General features: G+C 63.9%; 2 protein-coding genes across 2 annotated transcripts; both read right to left on the reverse strand.

The window, feature by feature from the left end:
- Window positions 1-1,055: 1,055 nt before the first annotated feature.
- ATXN7L3 (ataxin 7 like 3) lies at window positions 1,056-5,961 on the reverse strand. Its single transcript, XM_065699101.1, is given in 14 exon segments — window positions 1,056-1,167; window positions 1,170-1,280; window positions 1,420-1,556; window positions 2,014-2,085; window positions 2,204-2,247; window positions 2,396-2,464; window positions 2,561-2,587; window positions 2,689-2,739; window positions 2,825-2,847; window positions 2,980-3,077; window positions 3,377-3,548; window positions 4,478-4,610; window positions 4,688-4,791; window positions 5,854-5,961. Coding segments are annotated over 13 exon segments (1,023 nt in total). The 5' UTR covers window positions 4,739-4,791; window positions 5,854-5,961; the 3' UTR covers window positions 1,056-1,132.
- A 749-nt stretch (window positions 5,962-6,710) lies between these two features.
- On the reverse strand, window positions 6,711-22,709 carry UBTF (upstream binding transcription factor). The gene is given in 24 exon segments (XM_065698831.1): window positions 6,711-9,115; window positions 9,859-10,005; window positions 10,367-10,409; window positions 10,411-10,433; window positions 10,612-10,659; window positions 10,870-11,015; window positions 11,018-11,058; window positions 11,480-11,568; window positions 11,647-11,757; window positions 11,954-12,109; window positions 12,351-12,506; window positions 12,605-12,718; window positions 13,141-13,182; window positions 13,467-13,608; window positions 13,985-14,118; window positions 14,383-14,493; window positions 14,886-15,006; window positions 15,522-15,586; window positions 15,963-16,118; window positions 16,588-16,671; window positions 16,886-17,061; window positions 19,167-19,262; window positions 21,896-22,202; window positions 22,310-22,709. Coding segments are annotated over 22 exon segments (2,277 nt in total). The 5' UTR covers window positions 19,225-19,262; window positions 21,896-22,202; window positions 22,310-22,709; the 3' UTR covers window positions 6,711-9,001.
- Window positions 22,710-24,803: the final 2,094 nt, after the last annotated feature.

A 24,803-nucleotide genomic window follows, 5' to 3' on the forward strand; every position in this document is an offset into this window, starting at 1 on the left:
TTGGTCAAAGGGGGGTCAATGGCCCCGGGTACCAAGTCACGATGCAGTTTTATTTACAGGGGCAGCCACAACGCGCTCGGGGGGACACAGACCACGCACAGAGAGCAGGGACATGGGGGGGGCCCACGCATGGGGGGATATGGGGCACATCCACCCCCCCCAGCCCCATAGCATCCCTTGGACCCCGAACAGCGGCTCTCCCCCAGCAGAAGGGCTCAGGCTGAGTCCCCCCCTCCCATCCCTGGGCACTGTCCCATTGTGGGGGGGCCAGGGTGGTCCCTGTGGGTCTGGACCCCCCTCCTCAGCCCCAGGGCACGCCAAGGCCAGCTCAGCGTGCACTGGTGCCCCCCGCGGGCCCCCCCAGCACGAGCCTTTAGCAGCAGTTTGACCATAGTGAATCCAAGAGCACCATAAATTGAGACCCACGGCACCGGGGGGGTGGGGGGGGGGCACAGGAGCACCCCCACAGGGACACAGACTGATGTGGGGGGCAGAGACCCATTTGGGGGGGGGGCAATGAGCAGGTCCCCAACACAGCTCCTTCATGGAGAACACCAGAGCTGGGTGCTGGGAGGGCCCTAAACAGCAGCCCCAAGGACCCCCCGCAATGGCAGCAGCAGGTCCCGGACACATGGGGATGGGGGGGGGCCTCTGCCACAAAGCTGAGCTGTGCCCGCCCCCCCCCTTTGCTCTATGGCAATTGTGGTACAAAAGCACTGGGAGGTACAGTGGCACTGGGGGGTGCTGTTACCCCCCATGGGGGTACCCCCCCCAACCAGCCCCAAGCATAAAGGATGCAGCATGCAGCCCCCCAACCCCTGCAGGCCCCAGTGCCCCCTCCAGTCAAATCCAGCTGCAGATGTCGGGGGGGTCCCCTCCATCCTCCCCCCATCCTGAACTAAAGCATGGGGGTGGGGGTCAGGCCTGGTGCTGAGGGTGCCCCCCCACTGGGGCTGGGTGGGAAGGGGGGACCGTGCCCCATCTCCAAGCCCGATGGACATCAATAAATAGAGGCACCAGAGGGGGTGGGGGGGGGCTCCCAAATTCAGCCCCCCCCAGATCCATCCTTCCCCTGGTACCCGCGCTGTGTGCGACTGGTCCAAGTGTCCGTGTACCCCCCCAGCCCCGCTGCTCAGTTGATGTCATCGTAGATGCTGGGGGGGTGCGTGTGGGGGGTTTGGGTTTCTTCTTCTTGCTGGAGCCCAGCCCCGGGGCTCCGCTCCCCAGCCCCAAGTGCGGCTTCTTCTTCTTGGTCTTGCGGGACTCGGAGTTATTGGTACCTGGGGGGCAGAAACGGGTGGGGGGGGGTCAGGGGGAGATAGAGCAGAAAGAGCCCCCCAGAGCAGACCATCCACCCCTGCTCGGGGTACCCCAGCCCTGCTGCACCCAGACCCCCGCTGTGCCCCCCCCATCACTCACTGGCTTTGGAGGAGGCCGAGTCCGAGGGGGAGATGTCGGAGCCGTCCCACTGCAGGCGGCTCATCAGGGCCTGGCTCTGGCTCTCGGCCACCTCGAAGCTCTCGGTGTCCACGGCGCCCTCGGCCTCGGGCAGGGACCTGGGCACAGGCGTCAGGGCAGGGCCCACAGTGCAATGGGGGTGCTCGGACCCACACCCCAGCCCCAGCGCTTCAGCCCCCCCCAAGGTGTCCCCATGAGCCTGCCCCCATCACCACGGGGCAGACACATCAAGACAGTGGCACCAGGACCCAATGTGCGCAGTGGGACCCACACGCGGGCAATGGGACCCACATGCGGTCAATGGGGCCCCACATGCATGTAATGGGACCCCACACACGGGCAATGGGACCCCACATGCATGCAGTGGGACCCCACACACATGTAAAGGGACCCACACGTGGGCAATGGGACCCCACATGCATGCAATGGGACCCCACACACATGTAATTGGACCCACACGCAGGCAATGGGACCCCACCCACATGTAATTGGACCCACACGCAGGCAATGGGACCCCACCCACATGTAATGGGACCCACACGTGTGCTCACTTACGCGGAGGGGCCGAGCAGATAAACCCGGACTGATCTCCGCTGCTCATCCGTGTGCTGGGGACACCGCAGGGACCTGGGGGACACACGTGGGGCTGAGCCTCTATGTCCCCCATGGGGACCTGAGCCCCCCAGCATCCCCCCAGCCCCCCCAGAATGCTCTGACCCACAGAGCACCCCCAGCACGCTCTGACCTGGTGCACATCTTCTTGGTGTGCTCCGAGATGACGCCGCATTGCTGGGGACAGAGGGGATGGGTTAAGGTGGAGGAGCCCCAGCCCCAGTGGCCGCATGGAGCAGCTGCATGCAGCAGGATCAGGCCCTGCTCTGGGGGGGGGCACCCATCACCCAGGGCCCCATTCCCGGCATTCCCATGGACCATGCACCGTGGTGAGCAGCGTCCGCAGCTCCTCGGGGCCCAGCGTCTCGTAGTTGATCCCGGTGGAGTTGCTGTACTGTGGGGGGGCAAAGGGGGGGTCAGGGCAGAATGGAGCAGGGACACCCGGGGGGGGGGGAGGGGGGGGCAGGGATCGCCCCTGTCATGGGCTCACCTTGAAGGGATCGGGGTTCCCTCCGATCTCACCTGGAAGAGAGGAGGGGTGAGGGGGTGCAGGGGTCTGGCCCCCATAAACCCCCCCATAGACACCCCCCCCCCCAGACCCCCCCTGCTGCCCCCCACCTCACCATTTTTGTGTTTCAGGGACTTGGACCTGCGGGGCGAGTTGGGGTTCTGAAACAAAGCGGGGGGAATTAGGGGTTGCGATGGGGCACCCCCCCAAGTCCTTCAGCCTCCCCCCACCTACCCCCCCCCTCACCTTGTCTGATTTCCTCTTCTTTGCTATGGGGAGAGACAGAAAAGATGAATTTTACCTTTTCAGGGGGGTTTAGCCCCAAATGCTGCAGCTGCCCCCCCACCCCCCGGATGGGGGACCCCACAGTTGGGCACAGGGACCCCCATGTCCAGCCCCACCTTTCTTCTCGGAGCCATAGGACCAGTCATTGTCGTTGATGTCGTCGTTGTCCTCCTGGTCACTCTCCGACTTGTTCATGTTGTTGCTGCTGGCGATCCTGTGCCGGAGGGGAGGGAGTTCAGGACACAGCGGGATCCATCCTGATCCCCCCAGCACCCCAGGACCCATCCTGAGCCCCCCAGCACCCCAGGATCCATCCTGATCCCCCCAGCACCCCAGGACCCATCCTGAGCCCCCCAGCACCCCAGGATCTATCCTTAGCCCCCCAGCACCCCAGGATCCATCCTGATCCCCCCAGCACCCCAGGACCCATCCTGAGCCCCCCAGCACCCCAGGATCCATCCCGTATCCTCCTGAGCACCGCAGGACCCATCCTGCCCCCCCCAGGACCCCCACCTGCGGTTGGCAATGCGGCTGCTGTTACGCCCCATGCCCAGGCACTTCTCCAGGTGGGGGGCGAAGCGGGAGGCGGCGATGCTGCGGCTGCAGTTGGGGCACACGCACTCCTTGTTCTTCCACTGGTTGTAGACCTGGCCGAAGATGTCCACGCCGGGCTGGTCCACGATCTCTGCATGGGGACAGGCGTCACATGCCCTGCGCACACAGCGGGGTCCCTCCGACCCCCGGGGCTCCCCAGAGCAGAGCCTCAACCCTGGGGCAATGTCCACAGGATCGCAGAATGGTCTGGGATGCAAGGGACCTCCCAGGGTTCTGTGCGGTCACCTGCAATGAGCAGGGACATCCTCAACTACATCAGGGCACCCCAGGCCTGGCCAAAGTGGTTCTTCTGTGACGGGGTGGTTGTGTTTAACCCATATTGGCCATGTTCTACCCACTTTGGTCATATCCAACCCACACTAGCCATATTCTACCCATCCTGGTCATGTTCTACACACATTGGTCATGTCCAACCCACCTTGGTCATGTTCTACCCACCTTGGTTATGTTTAACTCACTTTGGCCATGTCCAACCCACCCTGGCCATGTCCAACCCAACCTGGTCATGTCCAACCCACCTTGGCCATGTCCAACCCACCCTGGTCATGTCCAACCCATCCTGGTCATGTTCAGGTCACATTGGTCATGTCTAACCCACCTTGGCCATGTCCAACCCAACCTGGCCATGTCCAATCCACCTTGGCCATGTCCAACCCACCTTGGCCATGTCCAACCCAACCTGGCCATGTCCAACCCACCTTGGCCATGTCCAACCCACCTTGGTCATGTCCAATCCACCTTGGCCATGTCCAACCCATCCTGGCCATGTCCAACCCACCCTGGTCACGTCCAACCCATCCTGGTCATGTTCAGGTCACCTTGGTCATGTCCAATCCACCTTGGCCATGTTCTACCCACCTTGGTTGCTTTCAACCCACCTCATCCCCCCCTCATCGCCCCCCACCCGCACACAGGGATGACCAATCCCCTTCCCAGCACCTCCACAGCCCTCCCGGCAGCACCAGGACCGTGATGTCCCCCCCACGCCCCTGGGCTCACCAAAGTCCTTTGTGCTGTCGGGGTCGGTGTCATCCAGGAAGAAGTACCCGCACTTAACGGCGCGATGCACCTCGAAGCACAGCCCCAGGCAGGCATCGTCCACCAGCTCCGTGTAGATCTCGTGCGCGATGGCCTGGGGGGAGCCGGGGGGGGGATTTCAGAGATGGGGGGGAAGGGGGGGTGCGGGGAGGGGGCAGCCCCGGTGCTCACCTCCAGTTTGCTGTTATCCAGGCCAGACAAAGACATTTCCTCCATTTTCATTTGCAATGCTCGCGGGGACGGCACGGCCACGGGGCACCGGGACGGGGGGCAGGCTGCGGGGGGGCCACGCTGACACCTCACCATGGCCAGCACCCCCCCAGCCAAAACACACCCCAAGAGCCCCTGACCACGGTCAGACCCCTCCAAGAGCTCTGGAGTGACCCCAAGAGGCTGAGTCCTGGGTTAAAACCCCCCTCCCCAAGGAACTGGGGGGCGGGCACAAGGGCATCAACCACCCTCAACGGCAAAGGGAGGTGGGAATGGGCCTGGCTCCACTGCCCCGTTCCAGGAGGGATCTCTGGGATAGAGCCAGTATCGGGGGGGGGGCACACGGACACCGCCTGTGCCCCATTGCTGCCCCCCATGGACATTGCTGCCCATCACCGTGGCATCAGCCCCCCCACTGTCTATGGTGGAGGGGCACAGAGGGACCTCCCCACATGCCCCCCAATGCTGCCCCCCCAATGGGCACTGCTGCCCATCACCGTGGCATCAGCCCCCCCCACTGTCTCTGGACACCCCCGCCATGCACCCCAATGCTGTCCCCCCCCGCCCAGCGATGGGTTTTGCTGCATCACCCTCCATTGAGGCGGACGGGGGGGGCCGACGGGACCACCGTGTGCCCCCCCCCCGCAGGGGTTAAAGAGGGGGGACCCCAAACTCACCCCCCCACAGCTCCCCCAGGCACCAGCTGTGCCAACGGCACCGCTTCCCCGACCCAACCACTGCACCGGAGGGGGGGGGAACAAACCGGGGGGGGGGGGGGGGGGGGCCTCGTTGTGTGCCCCCCCCGCACCTCCCGGCACCCGCTTCGGGGCGGGAGCAGGGGAATCGCTTCCCTCCACTCTGGGAAGAGGAAACAGCGGCGGGATCGGGATCGGGATCGGCCCCGGCCCGGCCCCCCCCGCACCGGGACCCTGCGGCCCCCCCCGGGGCGGGCGCTGTGGTGCGGGCAGAGCCCGGGGGACGCGAACAAAGGGGTGGGGGGCCGGGACGTACCACCCGTGGGGGGGATCGATGCCAGCGCCGGGTGGGGCGGGAGGGGGGGAGCGGGCAGGGCCCGGTTCGGGACCCGGTCCCGCGGGGCGGGCCCGGGGGGGTGGGGGGGCACTCACCGGCGCGCAGGGCCCGGCGGGGCCGGGTCAGCGCCCCCCGGCGCGGCTCGGCGGGGCCCGGCCGTGGCTCCCCATGCTCGGCGGCAGCGCCGCCCGCCCTTCCGGGGCAGGGCCCGGGCCGAGCCGGTGCGCTCCGATCCGCGGGGCTCCGCGGCCGGGCCGGGCTTTGGCTCCCTCCGCCCCACGCTGGGGGGGGAAAGGGGGGGAGAAAAGGGGCGTGGCGCTGCACCCCGGGTGCGCACGTCCCGCCCCCGGCGCCAGCTTCCAATGGGGAGGCGCCGTTTGGGGCGCGGCCAATGGGAGTGGGGTACGGAGAAGGGGCGGGGCAATGGAGGGGAGGGGCGTGGGGGGTGGGCGGGGTTAAGTGGAGGGCGTGGTCCGGAGGGGGCGGGGCTTGGGGGGGCCCCCCTTCGTGTTTCCCGCGGCTTCCCCTCATCATGGATCCCTATGGATCCCGCCAGCCTTAGGGACGCCCCCATCCCCACGGACCCCTACCCTTAGGGAGCCCCATCCATATGGATCCCCCCACCCTTAGGGATCCCTGCCTCCAGGGAGCCCCATCCCTATGGCTCCCCTACCCTTCGGAACCCCATCCCTATGGATCCTCCCTTTAGGGCCCCCGTTTCCCCATGGCTCCCTCCTCCCCTTACAAACAACCCCAGTGATCCCCCTCTCTTCCAATAGTGCCCCCCTCTTCCCCCCAGTGCTCCCGGCACATCCCTGTGCCCTCAGGTCCCTCGTGGACCAAATCCCAAGGAATTCCTCCCCGGGGGGAGGGAAGAACACTCCCGGCAGTCGCTGGAGTGCCTGGTTTTGGCCCGAAGGTTTCCTTCCTAGAGCAAGGACACGAGAGCGGAGCCGGGATTTGTCACTTTATTATACAAAAACCCAACGAAAATTCCAAAGAAAACAAAAAATCCAAAAAAAAAAAAATAACCTCCAAATAATACAACAACCGAAGAAAGGAAACGAAGGAAGTGAAGCCGGAGCCGAGCGACGCCGTAGAAATTCCAAGTTGGGATTATTCTTTATTATTCCTTTTTTTTTTTTTTGCCTTTTTAATGTTTTTTTTAAACCTACAAAAACACTTTTTAAATATTAGAAAAAAAAATAATTTTTTTTTTGTTTTTTTTTTAACTTTTTTCCTTTTTTTTTTTTTGGGTTTTTTTGTCTCTTTTTTTTTGTGGAATTCACAAGAAACTTCCCTCTAAAGGATCCCGGGATTTTGCGGCAGTGCCAAAATGCACTCACAGGTTCAATCCTCTCGCAGCGCAAACGCCTTTAGCCCCCAATTGTCGGCGCTGTAAGATTTTTATTCGTCATTTTTTTGTCTTTTTTTGAAGTTTTTTAACAGAAAAAAAAAAAACGGAAAAAAAAAAAGGGATTTGGGGAATTTTTTTTTTTTTATGGGTTTTTTTTCTTTTTTCCTTGTACTAAAAACATCCACTAAAACACGACGGCGGCGGTGGGAACACTCAGCGGGATCGAGGCCCCTCAGTGGGGGGTGGGATTAAAAATGGGGGGGGGGGGTTATGAAATTCCAAACTGGAAGCAAAGGGAATGGGAAGGGGATGAGGGATGGGCACACGGACACGCGGACACACACACACACACACACACACTGGCCCAGGGGGATTGTCCATATGGGAACCCCCCACCCCACAGGTTTGGGTTCAACTGCCCCCAAATGGTGAGGTTTCAGCCCAATTTGAGGCTGGGAAGAGGATGCCCCCTCCCCATTCCCCCCCCCAGCACTGAGAGGTCCATGGGGGGATTTTGGGGTGACTCATATGGGGCTTTGAGAGCAGCAAAGTGGGGGTGGCCCCCCCATAAACCTGGAGCTCCCCCCCCTTCCCCACTCTGAGCTGAGATTTGGGGGGAAAGAAGAGGGAAATGGTTAAAGTGTGCCCCCCCATGTCCCTGTGACCCCCAGGTCCTGCCCCCAATCCCAGCTCCTCTCCAGGGACAGGATGGGGGGGACATACTCTGTGCCCCCCCTCATACAGCAGGGGTGCGGGGGGGTCCCCCATTGCACTGGGCACTTTGGGGGGGCCGTGGGATTGCTGGTGCTTGTGTCTGCTTAAAAAGGGGGGGCCCAGAGCAGAACCCCCACCCCTGTACCAACCCTGTCCCCACAGCCCCATCCCGGGGGGGGACATCAACCCCCCCATCAACCAAGATATATTTACAGCATGGATAGGGGGGGGGAATGGGGTACCAGGGGCAGGGGGAGCGCTGGGGGGGTCATCCCCCTCCCAATTTGGGGTGAAGGGAGAGGAGCAGCTTCACCAGGGATGGAGGGGAAATGGGGGGGGGGGGGGGGGGGAAGAAAAAAGAAGGAGTTCTGTGATTTGATAAAAAGGAGGAAAAAATAAAGAGTAAAATAAAAAACAAGGGGGGGGCAAAAAAACCCCTTGGTCACACTGAGCAGTGACCCCCAGACCATGGCGTTGTGGGGGGGGTCACACCCCCCCCCCATTCACACACACACACACATGCACATCCCCCCTCAAAATCCATCCCACCCCCCAGCGGGTCCTGGTCCGTGGCTGTGGATCCCAAGTGGATGTGAGGTCCCAGTGCGGCTTCCAGACTGTACAATGGGGGTGTATGGGGGGGACACCCCGACAATGGGGGTTGAATGGGGGGGACACCCCGAAACACTGGGGGGGTGCACAAAGGAGGGGAGGAGGAGCCATCATCCCAATGGCTGAGTCCTGAGCAGCTCGGCTCATGCTCGGGGGGGGGTGGGGGGGGGTATCCATTTCTGGGAGTTTTAATATAAAAAAAAAAGGGGGGGGGGGATTTTTTTCCTGTTTCTCCTTTTCTTTCTATGAAGTCCAGAGCTGGCAGTGGGGGGGGACAGGGCGGCCCCCAAAAACAATGAAACCCCCCCAAAAGTAACAAATAATCGTGTGTCCCCCCCTTGCTAAAGGGGGTGCAGGGATGGGGGGGTCACTCCCTCTACCCCCTGCCCTGGTTCATACCCCCCCATAGTGATGGTGGAGGAGTCCCTCCGGCCCCCATGCCCGGGCTGGGGGTCCCAATGGCGGGGGGGCTGCAGGAGGAAGAGGTTTCGGGAGGGGGGGGTGGGGGTGGTATTTGGGACCAGAACTGAGAATCCCAAGGACGTTACAAGGAGCTGGGCTCAGTTGGAGTCAGAGTCGGAGGAGTCCCCCGAGGAGGAGGAGGAGCTGCTGCTGCCCTCGGAGTCGTTGTCATCCTCATCCTCATCATCCTCATCCTCATCGTCATCATCGTTCTGGGGGGGGCGCAGAGAGGACAGTGGGGGGGTTAGCAGCAGGGAACTGGGGGGGCCTATCCTTTCCCCATTGACTCCCTGTGGGGGGGTCCAGCCCCATCCCTCCCATCACAGAGCACCCAGAGCAGGGACATGTGGGGCAGGAATGAGTTTGCCAGGGCTCAGCTCGGGGTGGGGGATGCGGCGGAGCAGCGCGCGGGGGCCCTACCCTCACCTCTGCCTGGCTCCACGACCCTGGGTGGGGGCACCCGACCCGCCTCGGGCCTCAGTTTGCCCCCTCTAAAGGCAAGGGAAGGAGGAGGCTGAGCTGCGTGCGGGCAGCGCGGGGGGGGCACCGTACCTGTCCGGGGCCGAGCACAAGGCAGGGACACGGTGTCCGCCCCCAGCGCCATCCAGCAGGCTCTGGCCGCACTCGCACCGGTGCGCGCCCTTCACTGCGGTGCCCTACGCGGCTTCCCCACTGGCGCAAACGGAGCCGAGACCGCGCTCAGGATCTCCAGCGGGAAAGAGACAGGAACGGTCCCGGCCCCACCCACGCCCCTACGGCTGCTCCCGGCCCCGCGGCTGCTCCTCGCGCCCTCCCCGGGGCTATGGGGCAGGGGGGCTCACCGCGTTCCCCTTTGCCTCCCCCCCTCTGCCGCGCTGCGATTGGAGCCCGGCGGCTTCACCCCCAGCCCCGGAGGAGGGGGGTGTGGGGCAGAGCAATGGGTATGGGGCGGCCTCAGCACCCGCCGCAGCCTCACCTCATCCCCGTCGTCGCTCTCCTCCTCGCTGCTGGACTCGGAGGAGTCGCCGCCTTCCTCCGATGAGTCCCCATTGTCATCGTCATCGTCCTCGTCTTCGTCGTCATCTTCCTCCTCCTCTTCGTCCTCATCGTCATCTTCAGATTCCTGAGGGGTGGCATGAATTCTGTTGGGGTTGTGGGGCAGCAGCACCCATGGGTGCATCACCCCATCCTCAGCCAGCCATGAACCTTCGGGTCCTCCCGCCACCGAGCAGGCTCAGGGGGGCTCCTGCCCCAGACCTCATCCAGGAGTTTTCCCTCTTTATGCTCCGAACAGCCCCAAAGAGGTTCCTGGAGTTGGGGGGGGGGGGGGGGGGGGAGCCCAGAATCAGCCATGACGGTTGGAGGATGGGTCTGGGGATAGCCCCTGGATTATTGCCTCCCGGAAAGGGCAGCAGGAAGCAGCAGGGATACCCTGAAGCAGAAAAGAGGGTGCTGGGTGCCCAATACGGGCATCGCGCACTCACCGACTTGGACTGCATCGTCGGCTTCATCTTGGGGTGGGGCCCGGATCTTTCCTATGCTCTTGCGTTTCTGCACAGGGGAGAACAAACCAAACCTTTCAGAGCCGCAGAGCTCAGCTCCTTCCCTGTGCCCAGCCTGGAGATAACCCCACTGCCGAGCAGTGCGGGGCTCCCCTAAGCTTGGCTCATCCACCCCCAGCCAACCCAGCCCCAAGCCCCCCACATCCCCCCCATGGAAGGATACTCACGTTGGAAGTGTGCTCCTTGTAGGCAGCGCGCTCCTGGGGCGAGAGGCTCTGCAGAGACAGGGGGATGGTGAGGGGATGGAGCAGGGATGGAGCAGGGAATGGTGAGCGGATGGAGCAGGGAATCGTGAGGGGATGGAACAGGGATGGAGCAGGGGATGGAGCAGGGATGGAACAGAGATGGAGCAGGGAATGGTGAAGGGATGGAGCAGAGACCACACCAATGGTCCCTGAGAACTGAGCGCAGGGCTGGGCACTCACCTTGAGCCAGATGTCGAGGTGCACCTTGTACTGCTTCTGCTGCTCCTCCGCCAGCTTCTTGTAGTGGTCCTTCTGGCCCTGGGAGATGCGCTGCCAGCGGCTGCCGATCTCCACCATGCGCTCCTTCAGCGGGAGGTGGTTCAGCTCCCGTTGGACAGCAGCTCCTGGGAGAACTTCTGGTAACCGTTCCTGCAGCGGGGAGCACACAGAACGTGCTGGACAGAACTGAGGTGTCCCTGGGCACCAACCACCTCCATCCCCAGCACAGTCCAGCTCCAGCCATAGAGAATCACAGCACCAACAAGGTTGGAAAACAGCTTTAAGATCATGTCCAATTGTTCCCCTTGTCCCATCCCTTGTTCCTTGGGAGCAGAGCCCAGCCCCTCCTGGCTCCATCCTCCTGTCAGGCACTTGCAGGGAGCCATCAGGTCCCCCTGAGCCTTCTCTTCTCCATCTGAACCCCCCAGGGCCCTCAGCCGTTCCCATCACCCTCGTGCTCCAGGCCCTGCACCAGCTCTGTTGACCCCGCTCCAGCACCTCAACGTCTCTCTTGTAGTGAGGGGCCCAGAGCTGAACACAGGATCCCAACATTCCAGACCCAGGTACTCACATCGGGGGTTTCTTCGGCTCTCCCTGGAACTTCATTTTCTTGGCAGAGTTGGTGGAGCACGGAGGAGCCCGCATCTCGCTCAGCTCCCTCTGCGGCACAGGACACAGCAGGGTCAGAGGCACACAGGCAGCGCCCAGGGCCAGGGGCAGGAGGGAGCAGGGACCCACCTCGTATCGCTTCTGATCCTCCGCTGCCTTCTTGATCCACATCAGCTTCTCCTTCTTCTCCATGTTGTTCCAAGTGGCCTCCATGGCCTTTAGTGCCTTTCCCCGGTCGTTCTATGGCACAGCCCCCCCCATCACATTAGATGTGCCCAAGCTGCCACCTCCAGCTCCACCCCAGGGCACCCACCCCAACGTGTGACCCTTCTCCCACAGCCCCAACCTGCTGCCCCAGGTATGAACCCAGGCAGGGATGCATGAGGCAATTCCAGCACTGCTCCCAGCTGCAGCTGCATCCCGGCCTGCTCCTCACCTTGAAGCGCGCCAGGTAGTCCCCGATGACGCTCTGCTGCCAGATCTCCTCGGCTGTTTTGGGGGACTCGGGCAGCTTCCCGCGCTCCTCCTTGTCCGAGCCGTGCTTCTTCTCCGACTGCGCCTTCATTGCCGCCTCCCGCGCCTTGTACTTGGCCTGTGCCGGGTGCAGGGAGGGGGTGAATGGAGGGATCCCCCCAACCACTCAGCCCCACAATGGAGGCTCAAGGACCCCTCTGAGCTTCCTTTCAGGGTGGGTTTTGCCCACCCTGGGCAGAGCCGGTGGCACCCATCGGTGCTGGGGTGACCCCGCAGCAGGACCAGCACAGAGCAGCGCTCCTCACTGGGAGATGCCCGACGGAGGCAGGGATGCAGGAGCAGGATGGGATGGCACCAACCTTTTTCTTCTCGGAGAGGTCGTTCCACATGCGGGCCAGCAGCCGGGTGAGCTCGCTCTCCGACAGCTCCGGCCGCTCCTCCTGCAGCTGCTTCCGCTTCTCCTCCGAGAAGATGAACATGGCAGAGATGGGCCGCTTGGGCTTCTCGGAGCTGGCCTGCGGGGGGCACACGCAGCCACAGCCGGGGTGAGCCCACAGAGGGACCCGCAGCCTAACCCCACGCCCGGCCCCATGGCTGCAGCCACTGCTCTCACCTTGCCCGTCTCCGGGGAGGACTTTTTGGATGCAGGACTTGTCGCCCCTTTCCGGTTGCTGCCCAGCATCTTCTCCTCGCCCAGCACCCGCTGCTGCTCCTCCTCGGGCAGGCTCTGGGTGACACGAGACAGGGGACACGGTGAGACAGCCCCATGCTGACAGGGCTTGGGTGCCATAAGGGAGCAGGGGAACTTAATGTGCGCCAAAAGCCACCCCAACAGTGGGCACTGCAAGGCTGGGTCACCCCCTTTGCTGGGCAACGTCCCTCCCTGGTGCAGTCTCATCTCCTCCCTCTTAGCAAAGGGAAGATGCCCAGATCCAGGTGCACCCCTGGGTTATCCATCCCTGGCAGTGCTCAAGGCCAGGTTGGACACAGGGGCTTGGAGCAAGCGGCTCCGGTGGAAGAGGTCCCTGCCGTGGCAGAGGCTGGAGCTGGAGGAGCTTTAAGGGATTCTGTGATCTCAGTCCCCAGCCAGGGCCCCCTCCCCTCCCTCAGGGTCTCCAGTGCCCCGTGGCTGAGCCCCCCATCACTCACCTCCAGGAAGCGGAGCAGCTCGACCTCGTAGTCTTTCTTTTTCTGGAGGGGATGGAGATGGGTTACACAGAGAACCCCTGCCACATCCCTGCCTTGTGCGGTCCCTGACCCAGCCTCACCCCCCCCAACAGCATCCTTCATCCGGACCATCACCTGGTCCCACAGACACGTGTGGGGACACAGGACCACAAGAGGAGACCACCAAGAAACTGATGGTGAGGACGACAAGAAGTGGCACTGAGGAAGCACGAGGCCCATCCATAGGCCAGGCTCTCCCATCCCACCCCTCAGCACTGGTGTTCTCCCACCTGCCCATCCTCACTCACCTGGTCACACTTTTTGTGGTAGGCATCCTTCTCCTTCTGGGAGAGCAGCTTCCACTGCTGGCTGCACAGCACCATCCGCTCCGTGCTGGGCACGTCCTTCATGTTGGCCATCAGCTCTGCACAGTACAGGGAGTAGCTATTCCTGCAACCAACGGGGGGACCCAGCATTAGGGACAACCTGCATGGAGCTCTGGATGCTCCCTGAGAACCCCCAGGGTTGCTGTGTCAGAGGTGCCTGAAGTTTAGGGGAGCTCTGGGCTGAACCCCCCTAACTCGGAGCACACAGCATCCCCACAAACTTCGCTTGGATCCTCCGCAAACACACATTTAATGTCTATTAAGGACCAATGTATTTAAAGACCAGCTTGATGGGCTCACAAACATGGTCCCGGGAACGATTTGGGCTCTCAAAGCCAGGCAGAGCCCCAGTTTCCTCATTGGCAAGAGCCAGCATCTGCCAAGTGGTCACCAGGAGAGGGACGGATCCCTCTCACACAGGCAGGGAACGACAGACTCACGGAGGGGGCTTTGTGGGTCGTCCATCAAACTTGTCCTTGAGCTGGCGCTCAGCCTTGGTGAGGGTGGAGCGGGTGATGCCCTCCTCGCTGATGTTCAGCTCTGGGTGCTTCTGGATGTAATCCCGCATGATCTCCTGCAAAGGATGGGCACAGGTCAGCAGAGCGGCTCCATCCCGCCTGGCTGGGGCCAGAGGAGGAGGAAAGAGAAGCCAACACTGCCCTAACAGCTCCCAAGGGATGCTTCTCCCTTCCCCACGCACGGCTGGAGGAGTCAGGGCTCAGACTCACCAGTGACCTGCAGGGACCTGCCTGAAGCCCTGGCTATGGGGTGAGGCTGGATGGCCTCGGAGTGAACACAGGGATGAGTGCGGAGGGGGACGGGTGAGGCTGCTCCCTACCTCGTACTCCTTTCGCTGTTCCAGGGCCTTATGAATCCATTTCAGCCTCTTTTTATCCGAGAGTTGAGACCACTGCTTGCCCAGCGACTCTTTCACCTCCTTCGTGGTGGCCTGAAAACCCAAAGCCAGAGGTGAGGGCAGAGGGTAAAACCCACAAAAAGGGGGGATAAAAAGGTCCAAAAACAGCGGAGCCGAGCTCAGCCGGGCCAGGGGCTGTGTGCAAGTGAGGGCCATGGCCAGAGGTGTGAAGTCTGTGCTGGGAACCCTGCCTGCCTGCCTCAGCCTGTGCTCAAACTGCAGGCAAAAAGCACTGGGGTCTGTACCCCCTGAGCCTCTTCCAGCTGTGCGGAGCCCCTCCTTACCTCCATCCAGCTGTGGGGAGCTCCCAGCGCTGTCTTCCAGCCCGTCCCCCCCCAAGATGCTTCTCGTTTCCCCCTCCTGTGCGCCAGCGGCGGGGCGCAGGGCCCTGCAGGCTCACGCTCGCTCCCTCCCCCCCTACTCACATCTGGACGCACTTTCAGGTAGATCTTCTTCTCGTGGTTGTACCACAGCTGCTGCGGGGTCTTGGGCTTCTCGGGCACGTCCGATTTCTTGGTGTTCTGGATGAGATCCGGGTGGTCCTCCCTTTACCCGGCAGGGAAGGGAGAGCGTTACGGAGGGTGCAGGAGGAGGAACCCCCCTAAGCCTCCCCAGTGAGGGGTAACCATGACTGCAGGGCTGAGCCCCAGGGACTGGGGCGTCCAGGAGGGTTTTTAGGAGTCTGCCCCCTCCTGGGCAAGCATCAGCTTTGAGCATCCCCTTTAATGCATCCCTGCAGCAGCATCGGGATGCAGGGGCATCGGGAATGCTGGGATCTGTCTTGGTCACAGCAACCACCTTCAAACGGAAGGTCTGGGGGGAATGGGTCACTCCAGCTCTGAGCAGGGCTGGGGCAGAGCTCCTGTCCTCCCTCGCACATCCCAGAGCAGGACTGATCCCTCTTGCTTTGGGGCTGCCCTCGGGTGCCTTTTCCTTGCTCTGTCTTTCCAGCACCTCTCCTTCCCTTCTGCCCTCACGATGCCCATCAGGGCTTCCTCCCTGAGCTGCACCCAGGAAAGGAGACCGGGTCTGCCTGGAGGGGCCTGGGGCTGCCCACTCACCTGAACCTCGCCAGGTTCCTCTCAAACTCCTGCTTCTCCCGCTGGAAGTCCTGGATGTATTTCATCTGGGGACACAAAGCCACCAGGAGGTGAGATGAGGACGTCTCCTCCAGCATCTCCCATGGCTGGGAGCAGATCCTGCCCCTGCATCCCTCACACAGCGCAGCGTGACTGAACCCCAGCACTAAACACAGATCCACCCAGCAGCCAAGCCACCAGCCAGGTCCGTCTGGAAGACACGGACCAAGGGACCAGCCTCCACCCCACGGATCCTGGGAAGCAGCGCAGGAGAAGCAGAGGAGGTCCTACTGGTCTGACGGGCCTGAGCAAGCACCTGGGGTTCTCCCATCAGGAGCCTGGGCTCTGCTGGTTTCACTGGGAAGGCAGAGCCTGGCACAGGGCGGATCACAATGGGAAGGGGCTCAGACTCCCCCCCTGTACCTTTTTCTTCTCGGGAAGCTCCTTGTATTTCTTGGAGAGGATCTTGGTGAGATCCAGGTTGCTCATTTCGGGGTGCAGCTTCGCGTATTTAGCCCGCTTCTCCATGAAGAAGCGGAAATAGGGAGTCAGGGGCTTCTTGGGGAAGTCGGGGTGTTTCTGGGGAGACAGAGGAGCAGCACGGGCTGAGCGTGGAGCCACGGCCTCCAGCCAGCCCTGCCACGATCCAGCTCCCTGCCATGGAAGCAAGGGCTCCCTTCCCTGGGAACTGCGCTATCCCAGGGCTGGGAAGCCCGGGAGCAGCCTCCAGCCGGCACAGAGCAGCTGCGCTGCAAGAAGGGAAACTGAGGCAGCAGGAAGGGGACGGGGCAGAGCATCGGGTGCCCGGCAGCCAGGAATAGGCCAGCATTTTCCTGACCACCCCCCGGAGCTAAACTTGGATGCAGCAGCAGTGACCGTGTTCCACGTTCCCTGCACTTGGCCAGGACCCAGAGCCTGCGGCCTCAGGAGCCGGGGCAGTGGTGCAGGGATTACAGCAGGGAGGTGCCTGCAGGGGCTCTGGTGACAGCCCCTATCCAGGGGAATGGGGACACCCCCTTCAGTGTCCGACCCCAATCCTGCCGGATACCTTGAGCTTTTTGCCCTTGTAAGGATTCTTCACGTGCTCTTCTGCATCCATGATGAGCTCCGTGAGGGTCCGGAACTTCCTCACCTGCGGGTAACGGAGGACACAAGTGTGAACAGGCGGATTTCCGCTTGGCATCATCCCACGGTATTCCCTAAGAGCACCATTCCAACACCACTGAGGGGTTCCCAATGCCAACAGCAGTGGGATGGCAGCAGCACTAAGGGGGCACCGATTCGAACAGCCCCATAATGCCACCGGGATACCCAGTCCCTCTCACAGCCCCCCCCATCCCTCATACCTCATTGGAAATCTCCATCCACTTCATCTTGCACATCTCCCCCGAGAAGTCCTTGAAAGCCACCTTCTCCCAGTCCAGGTGGGACTCGGTGGTTTTGAACTTGCTCCCGTCGTTGGAGGGCAGGTTGTTCTTCATGCACTCCAGCAGGGTCAGCATGTCCTCCTGCGACCAGCGCTCTGAAAGCAAAGCAACAGGCTTAGGAGCAGGCACCATTCCCGGCAGGATACAGGGACGACAGCTCCCAGCGTGCAGCTCCGGCCTGGGACACGTAATGCTGCCTCTTGGGATTAAAGGGATGGGGCTGTTTCCATCACCCTGGAGCAACTCCCTGCAGGCCAAAACCACCTGGGCAAAGCTGAAAATCCACTCGGGAGGAAGCAGGGAGCTCATCCCAGCGCTCCATCAGAGACAGGGATGCTGGGAGCAGAGGGCCAATTCCCTCCGCACGGCAGAGCTCTTGCAGCCAAGGAGGAAACAGGGAACCCCACTTTCCAAGGGTTAAACGTGCACGCAGAGCAATGGGAAAGCCCCAGCGCTGCCTTTCCTTCATGTGGGAGAGCCTCAGCATCCCATGGGATGGAGCTCCACGGTGACCTCTGCCAAGGTCAAAGCTCAGAGCCCTCAGAGCAAAGCCCTCAGATGGGGACAGCGCAACCGGGCATGGATTGAGGGAACAGAGAATCGTGGAATCAGCCAGGTTGGAAAAGCCTTTAAGCTCACCCAGTCCAACCTTTACCCCAGCACTGCCAAGGCCACCCCTGCCCCATGGCACTGAGGCCTCGTCTCCACAGTGTGCGAGCACTTGCAGGGCCGGTGCCTGCAGCCCTGCCCTGGGCAGCCTGTTCCAATGCCTGAGCACCCTCTGGGGCAGGAATTGTTCCTCAGCTCCATCTAAACCTGCCCTGGTGCAGCTTGAGGCCGGTTCCTCTTGTCCCATCCCTTGTTCCTTGGGAGCAGAGCCCAGCCCCTCCTGGCTCCATCCTCCTGTCAGGCACTTGTAGGGAGCCATCAGGTCCCCCCTGAGCCTTCTCTTCTCCAGACTGACCCCCCAGGTCCCTCAGCCGTTCCCCATCACACTTGGGCTCCAGGCCCTGCACCAGCTCCATTCCCTTCTCTGGACCCTCCACCTACATCCCCATCTCCCCACTCCTCCCTCCATCCCCAGCACTGATTTCACCTCCTGGACCTCTCACTTTTGGGTGGTCTCTGTGAGGGATTCATTTCTGGGGAGTCGAAATGGAAAGAGCCCCCATAAAGGGAGCGCAGTGGCTCAGAACATGCCTACACGATCCTTCAGAGCCCCAAAACCTCATAAAGGGGGAAAAGAGACAGGAATTCCCTGCTGCAGGGAGGGGGACTGGAGCTGAGCACCAAGCCCCACATTTGTCTCCCTATTTTCCCACCCACTTCCCAAATGCAGGGAGCAAGGAGGCAGAACGGAGCCGTGGAGCCGGTGCCCACTTCATGCGCAGACAGCAGGAGCAGTAACAGCAGCCGGACCACGAAGCTCAAGCGGGGAGGGAAAAGGGGCTGAGCGCCCCCCCCCAGCCTGCCCCTCTCCAAAGCAGGAACCCCCAGAGACCTCCATCCCTGGGTGACCCCGGCCAAAACAACCCAGGAATCCCATGGGAACTGCGGAAACCTCCCAGGACCCCTCCCCAGCAGCAGGCTGGGGACCCCGGGGACCCCGTGCTCAGCACCCCAACATCCCCATCCCTGCCTGCGGAGCGCCCAGCACCGCGGTGCTGTGTGCGCCATGAGCCCGATTTATCCCGGCAGCGCCGGGGCCGGCTCTATATTAGAAAGCTTTCCCGGTGTAATCAAATCCCGCTCAAGCTCTGGTGAAGGACACGTGCTGCGGCCGGGTCCACCGGGGCACGGGAGGACACAGGCTGGTTTTGGGGTGCTGGGGGAGCCCAGCGGGGCTGCCCTACAGGAAAGGTCCCTTTAGCTCCCGTGTCTTCTTGTTTTCCTGCCCCTTTTCCAACCGGAGCTGAAGCTCTGATGTCATCCCAAGGGCTGGAAGCCGGAGAGGCCCAAGGTAACAGCTCCTAATGCAGCCCAGATGTGAGCAGGGGAAGGCAGCACCTCTTTGTGCCAGCCCCCCCTCCCTAAACACCCCCCAAGCCACAGCATTCCCAATCTCTGCCTCCGCATGCAGGATCGGGATCAGCAACTCCCCCGCCCCCGGCCCGGGATCCTCCCCCCCTCACTCAGCTGCACTGATTGATGGGGGTCTCTCTGTGAAGCCCACGGTGTTCCCATGGGATGCGGCGCTCACCTTGGTTTTTGGGAGCTGTCATTTCCAGGTCCGCAGGGCACTCGGCTTCGCCGTTCATCCTCCTCGCTGGCTACTGGAGATCACTCCCGCTCGGCTCTGCAGGCAAAGGAGAGCCCTGGTGACACCACCTGCACCGGGCACCCCCACGGGGGGACCCGACCGGGATCCGTTCCCATCCCATCCCAATGAATGGGGGCTGCGATCCACCCCACATCCACCCCTGTGGGGTTTGGGGTGCAGGAGGCGGGGTCCTGAATGGTGCAGGAGAAAAGGGGGGCAAGGGAAAGGGGCTCAGGGTGATGGAATCCAAGGGGGATCCCACAGATCCAAGGGGAGAAGGTTTAGGGGGATATGGATCCATACGAGGGGAACCTGAACCAAGAGGGCTGCAAGGGGGGGACACCAGAGATCCATTGAGATCCTGCCTGGAGGAGAGAGGGATCCCCAGATCCATTTGTGCCCATTTGGGGGGCTCTGGGGGGACGCCGGGGACGCCAGAGCTCTCCCATGGTGGGGCCACATGTTAAGGGGGAGATTCCAACAGATCCCAGCAGGAGCAGGGTCACAGGGTGGGGGGGCAGCAGGCGAGAGGCCTCAAGTGGGGCACCCCATAACTTATGGGGGGGAACAGGACGGGGGGACCCCTATGGGGGGCCGTGGAAGGGGCCGCAGGGCTGAGGCCTCCGGGCATCACCCATGGAGCCGGGCCTGGGAGCGGGGCCCAGGCCTGGGCAGGGGGCACCGGACCCGGGGGAGGACCCGGGCACGGGGGGGGGGTGGGAGGGGCGCGGGACCCACCGGGGGCCGCGCTCGGCGCGGGGGGCGGGGGGGTGCGGGAGCAGCGGGGATCCCGGGGGGGAGGGGAGGGCAGAGGCGGGATCGTGGCGGGAGGGGAGGGATCCACGGGATCCACCGGGGCGGGGCGGGGGCCATGGCGCTGCGCGCGCACCGGGATCCCGGGGGGGGGTGCGGGATCCCCCCCGGGGGTGGAGGGGGGGGGGGGGGGAAGGGAAGGACGGGACCGGATCCCGCGCCTGGAGGGGGGGGGCAGGAGGAGGAGGCGGGGGAGGAAGGGGCCGGGCCGCGGGCGGAGGCGGGGAGCCCGCACATGCCCTGCGCCGCCGGCCAGCGCCAGTCTCCTCCTCCGCCAGGCAGCAGGAACCGGGTGGGACCGAGCGCGGGCGGCCCCGGCGGCGCCTCCCCGGCCCCCTCCGCACCCGGTGCCCTCCCGGGCGCCAGCGAACCGCGCTCCGCCGCCCCCCCCGCTCCCCCCGCGGCGCACGGGAACACAATGGAGGCGAGTGCGGGGCGCCGGGGCAGCGGATGGGGGGGGCGCGCTCCCCCGGCCCCCCGGAGCGAGGCGGTGCGCGGCGGGTCCCGCACCCCCCCCGCCCCGCGGCTTCCCCGTTCGCCGTCCCCGGCTCCTCTCCCCCCCCTTTCCGCTCCCCGTGGTTACCGGCCGGCGCTCTCCGCCGCGGCACACAATGGCCGGGCTGCGCCCGCCTCCGCCCGCCGCTCCTTCCCCTCCACCCGTGCAGCCGGCGCGGTTATAAAGCCGAGACAAACCCACCTCTCCGGGCTGCAAGGGGGAGGAGGAGGAGAGGAGAGAAGGAGGAGGAGGAGGTGGAAGGAGGAGGAGGAGGAGGGGGGGAGCTCGAGCCGAGCCGCCGCAGCCCCAGCCCCGCGCCGGAGCCGCTGGGGGAAGGAGAAGAAGAAGGAGAAGGAGGAGGAGGAGGGGGAAGGGGGGGCGGGGATGCCCGGCTGGGGGCGGCCGGGCAGCTGCAGGAGCCGGGCGAGGGCAGCGCGACCTCCCCGCACCGACCCCCGGGGAGCGGCTCCTGCCCAATCCTCCCCCCCGCTCCCCACCACCGCCGCCCCCTCCTCCTCTCCCCCCCGCTCCGCGACCCCTCCTCGAGCCCAGAAGCACCACCCACCCAGCGGGGGGCTGAAGCCCCGCTCCCGGTCCGGGGGGAAGAAAGGAAGAGAAAGAAGCGGGGGGGGGGGGGGGGGGGGGGGGGGGCGGGAGCGGAAAAAAGGAAAACGGGAAAAAACACAAAAAAAAAAGGGAGGGGGGAAAGGAGGGGGGGATATAGGGAAAAAGGGGATAAAAGGGTGAAAATCGGGGTAAGGGAGGTGCGGAGGGGGAGCGGACGAGCCCGGACACGCACCGGCGCCGAGCTCCCCGCCGCGGCGCGGGACTCACCCGGGCTGGGGAAAAACAAGCGCGGAGCGCTGGAAGCCTGCCCCCGAAATCCAGCTGCGGCAGCCGGGAGGGAGGGAGGGCGAGCGGGAAGGAGGGAGGGAGCGAGGAGGAGGAGAGGGAAGGGAAGGGAAGGAGGGAGGGGGGGGCACACCGAGGCCGCCGAGCCGGGCGCTCTCCCCCGCCCCGAGCCCCAGCGCGGTGCCCCCGCGGAGCGAGCGGCGGCGGCTTCCTGCCCGCGGGGCCTGCGCGAAAACGGCGCCTTTTGTGCCCTGGATTCGGTGCAAAACCAGGCTTTTCCCCCCAAAAACACCCTCTGGGCCCCCCCTCCGGCGGCCTGAGCCCCCTCTACCCGCGGAGCGGCGGCGGCGGCCCTTACCGAGCCGGTGCGCGGCGGCGGGACCCGGGCAGGAACAAAGCGCCTCCTCCAGCCCCGCCGGCGGAGCGGAGCGGCGGCGAATGGCGAGCCCGGGCGGCGCAGGCAGGGCTGAGCTCGGCTCCGTTCCGCTCCCCCGGCGCAGGCACGTACCTGCGGGCCCGCGGCTTTGGGGGGCCGCGGCTCGGCGGGGCCGGGGCTCGCTCGGCGGGGCCGGGGCGGGGAAGCGGCGGTTGAACGGCGGCCAGCTCTGCAGCGCTGGCCCCGGGCGTGGACGCGCTCCAGTCCCCGCAGAGACGATCGCGCTTTCCCCCGCCTCCATGGCGCTGCGTTCGCTCTTCCAATCAGCCGGGCTCTGCGCGCCGGGGTCCGCCGCCAGCCTCCGCCGCTCCCCGAGCGCCGCCGCCCAGCGCTCCCGCCGCCTCCGCCGCCTATTTTATTGCTCTTTGCTTTTGCAACACTGTGGCGAGAAGAAAAAGAGGAGGAGGAGGAGGAGGAAGGAGCAGAGGAGGGAAAGGGGGGGGGAGGAAGGGGAGAGAAGGGAGGAAGGAAAAAAAATCTCCTTACATGTGCAACAATCCTCGCCCGGCGTTTGCATGAGAAAAAGGAGATAAAAAGACGAAGGGGAGGGAGCGGGGGGGGAGGTGGGGGGGGGGGGGAACGGGACCCCGTGGGTCCGTTCTGTGGGTCCCTGCCCGCCCCGCGGCCCCGGGACACGGCGGCGGGGATCCCCGGCGGGGCGGGCGAGGGGCAGTTTCCTCCTTCCCTCCCTGCGCTCCCGTTCTCTCCTCTCCTCTCGCTCTTAATTTTTTTTAATGCAATTCTCCAACTCCACCTTTGTTGTGTTGGGCGTCATTCCCCGCAGCCAATCCCGGCCGGGCAGCTGCCTGCACATTACCGGCCATCCCGAGCTGCCTGCACATTGCGGGCTATCCCCGGCTGCCTGCACGCTGCTACCGGCCACCCTGCGCTGCCTGCGCCGCGCCGGCCGCTCCGACACCGCCCGCCCAGGCCCGGCTGCTTCAGGCCGCGGCGCGCTCCCGGCACCCTGCGCGCTGCCGCCGAGCTCCGGCCATGGCCGAGCCCCGGCCGCTCGCGTGGTGCTGCCTGCGCGCCGCTGCCAGCGGGGCCGGGTGTCTGCAAGCTGCCGGCGAGCTGCGGCCATGGCTGCGCTGCCGCTGCCTGCGCGCTGCCGGAGCCTGGCAGCTGCCGGCTGCAGTGTGCTAGCGCTGCCCTGTGCCCTGCCGGAGCTGGGTATCGGAGTGCGAACACATGGAGCTCCGGCCATGTCTGCGCTACCGCTTCCCTACCCACCACCGGTGCCTGGCATCTGCCGCTGCTCTGCGCTGTCGCTGCCTGTGCGCTCCCGGCTGGCCGCGTGCTGCCTGAGCTGCGGCCGTGCCCCGCTGTGCCCTGCCGGAGCCCGGTACCTGGGTGCTGCCGGCTGCAATGGGCTGCGGCTGCCCGTGCGCTGCCGCTGAGCTGCGGCCGTGGCTGTGCCGCCGGCTGCGTGCCCGCTGCCGGAGCCTGGCACTGGTGTGGTACCGGCTGCTCGCACCACCGGTGAGCTCCGGCTCTCCACGTGCTACCGGCCGGGCCGGAGCAGGCACCTCCCCAGACACCCGCAGCAAAGGGATGGGCAGCGGGAAGCAGTGAAGACCCCCCAGGGATGCGGGATGAGGCCTGGGGACACAGGAGTGTGGGCTGCGGGAACGGCCAAAACCCGGGAGGTTTTCACCCCCGTTTCTGTGTAAAACATTAATAAATGTGGGTGCAAGGGACCCCCCCTGCAGTGATTTGGGGGTGCAGGGGTGGTGATGGGGTGAGCCCGGCTGTGCAAGGGGTTACCCCAAGAGAAGGGTCAGAGGGTTGGACAGAGCGCCGAATATTTCACATCCATCACATGAAAATCGCCAGTTTTAAACTTTTAACTGGTTTTTGGAACCAAAAAGCCAGGTTTTGGGGGGAGGAAGGTGCCAATGTGCTGCAGTCCCAGGGCAGCACAGATCCACACACACACACCCCCCCGCAATGTGGTTGTGGGGGTTTTGCCGCCAAGGTGGACTCCAGAGGCGTGGCAATCACCCCCCAGCATGGGGGACCCCTCCAGTGCACACCCCAAACACATCCTCGCTGCTCACCCTATGTGCAGGCAGCACAGAGAGGTGCAGGCAGCCATAGGGGTGCAGGCAGCAGGGCAGAGAGACGAGAGAGCTTGACCTAAATTCCACCCCCCCAGCCCCAGCCCAGGCTGGATCTCGCAGCAGTGACCTCGGTGTTCTCCCAAGGGTTAAGTCCCTCTTCCCGGTGTGGCAGGAGGGAGGACAGGGCCTTGGGCTGGAAAACCGTGGCCATGTGCTGCCATTCCCAGAAAACAAGAGCTGGCTGCGGTGCCGGGCTTGTAAAGTCCATGGGGATGTATCCCAGCCCCATGGAGAGGCTCTAGGGGCATGGTTAGGGGCAGCCACAGGCACTGACCCCGATGCCTGCCCCATGGCACACAGGAACATCCCCTCCCACGGCCCCAGGCTGGTGTATTCCATCAGGAGCACTGTTGGCTGCTCCCATTAAGGTTATGGGTAATTGGGGTCAATGTAGATTGGGGGGGGGGGGGGGGGTTGTGGGGGGGTTACAACAATGTCCCTGCAGGCAGCTCAGTGTGTCCCCCCCAACATGGAGACAGGCACAGCCATGGGACTGGCAGGAATGGAGCAGTGCCATGGGGTGAGGGGGCTGAGCATCCCAGGGATGCCAGGATGCAGCTGTGGAGAGCATCCCAGAATGACTTCGGGAGCATCATTGGGAGCATTCCAGGATAGCTGTGATGGTTGTGGGGAGCATCCTGGGAGGACTGCAGGGAGCGTCTGGGGATGGCTGCAGCAGGCATCCTGGGATGCAGCAAGTGTACTGAGGTGGCTGTGGGGAGCATCCTGGGAGGATCACTGTGAGCACCCTAGCATGCCAGGATTCATCAGGTGCCCAGGATGGCTGCAGAGAACATCCCAGGATGGCCACAGAGGGCAACTGGGGATGCCAGGATGCAGCAAGTATCTGGGGATGA

Source organism: Lathamus discolor, chromosome 20 (genome assembly GCF_037157495.1).
Source record: "Lathamus discolor isolate bLatDis1 chromosome 20, bLatDis1.hap1, whole genome shotgun sequence".
Classification (NCBI taxonomy): Eukaryota; Metazoa; Chordata; class Aves; order Psittaciformes; family Psittacidae; genus Lathamus; species Lathamus discolor.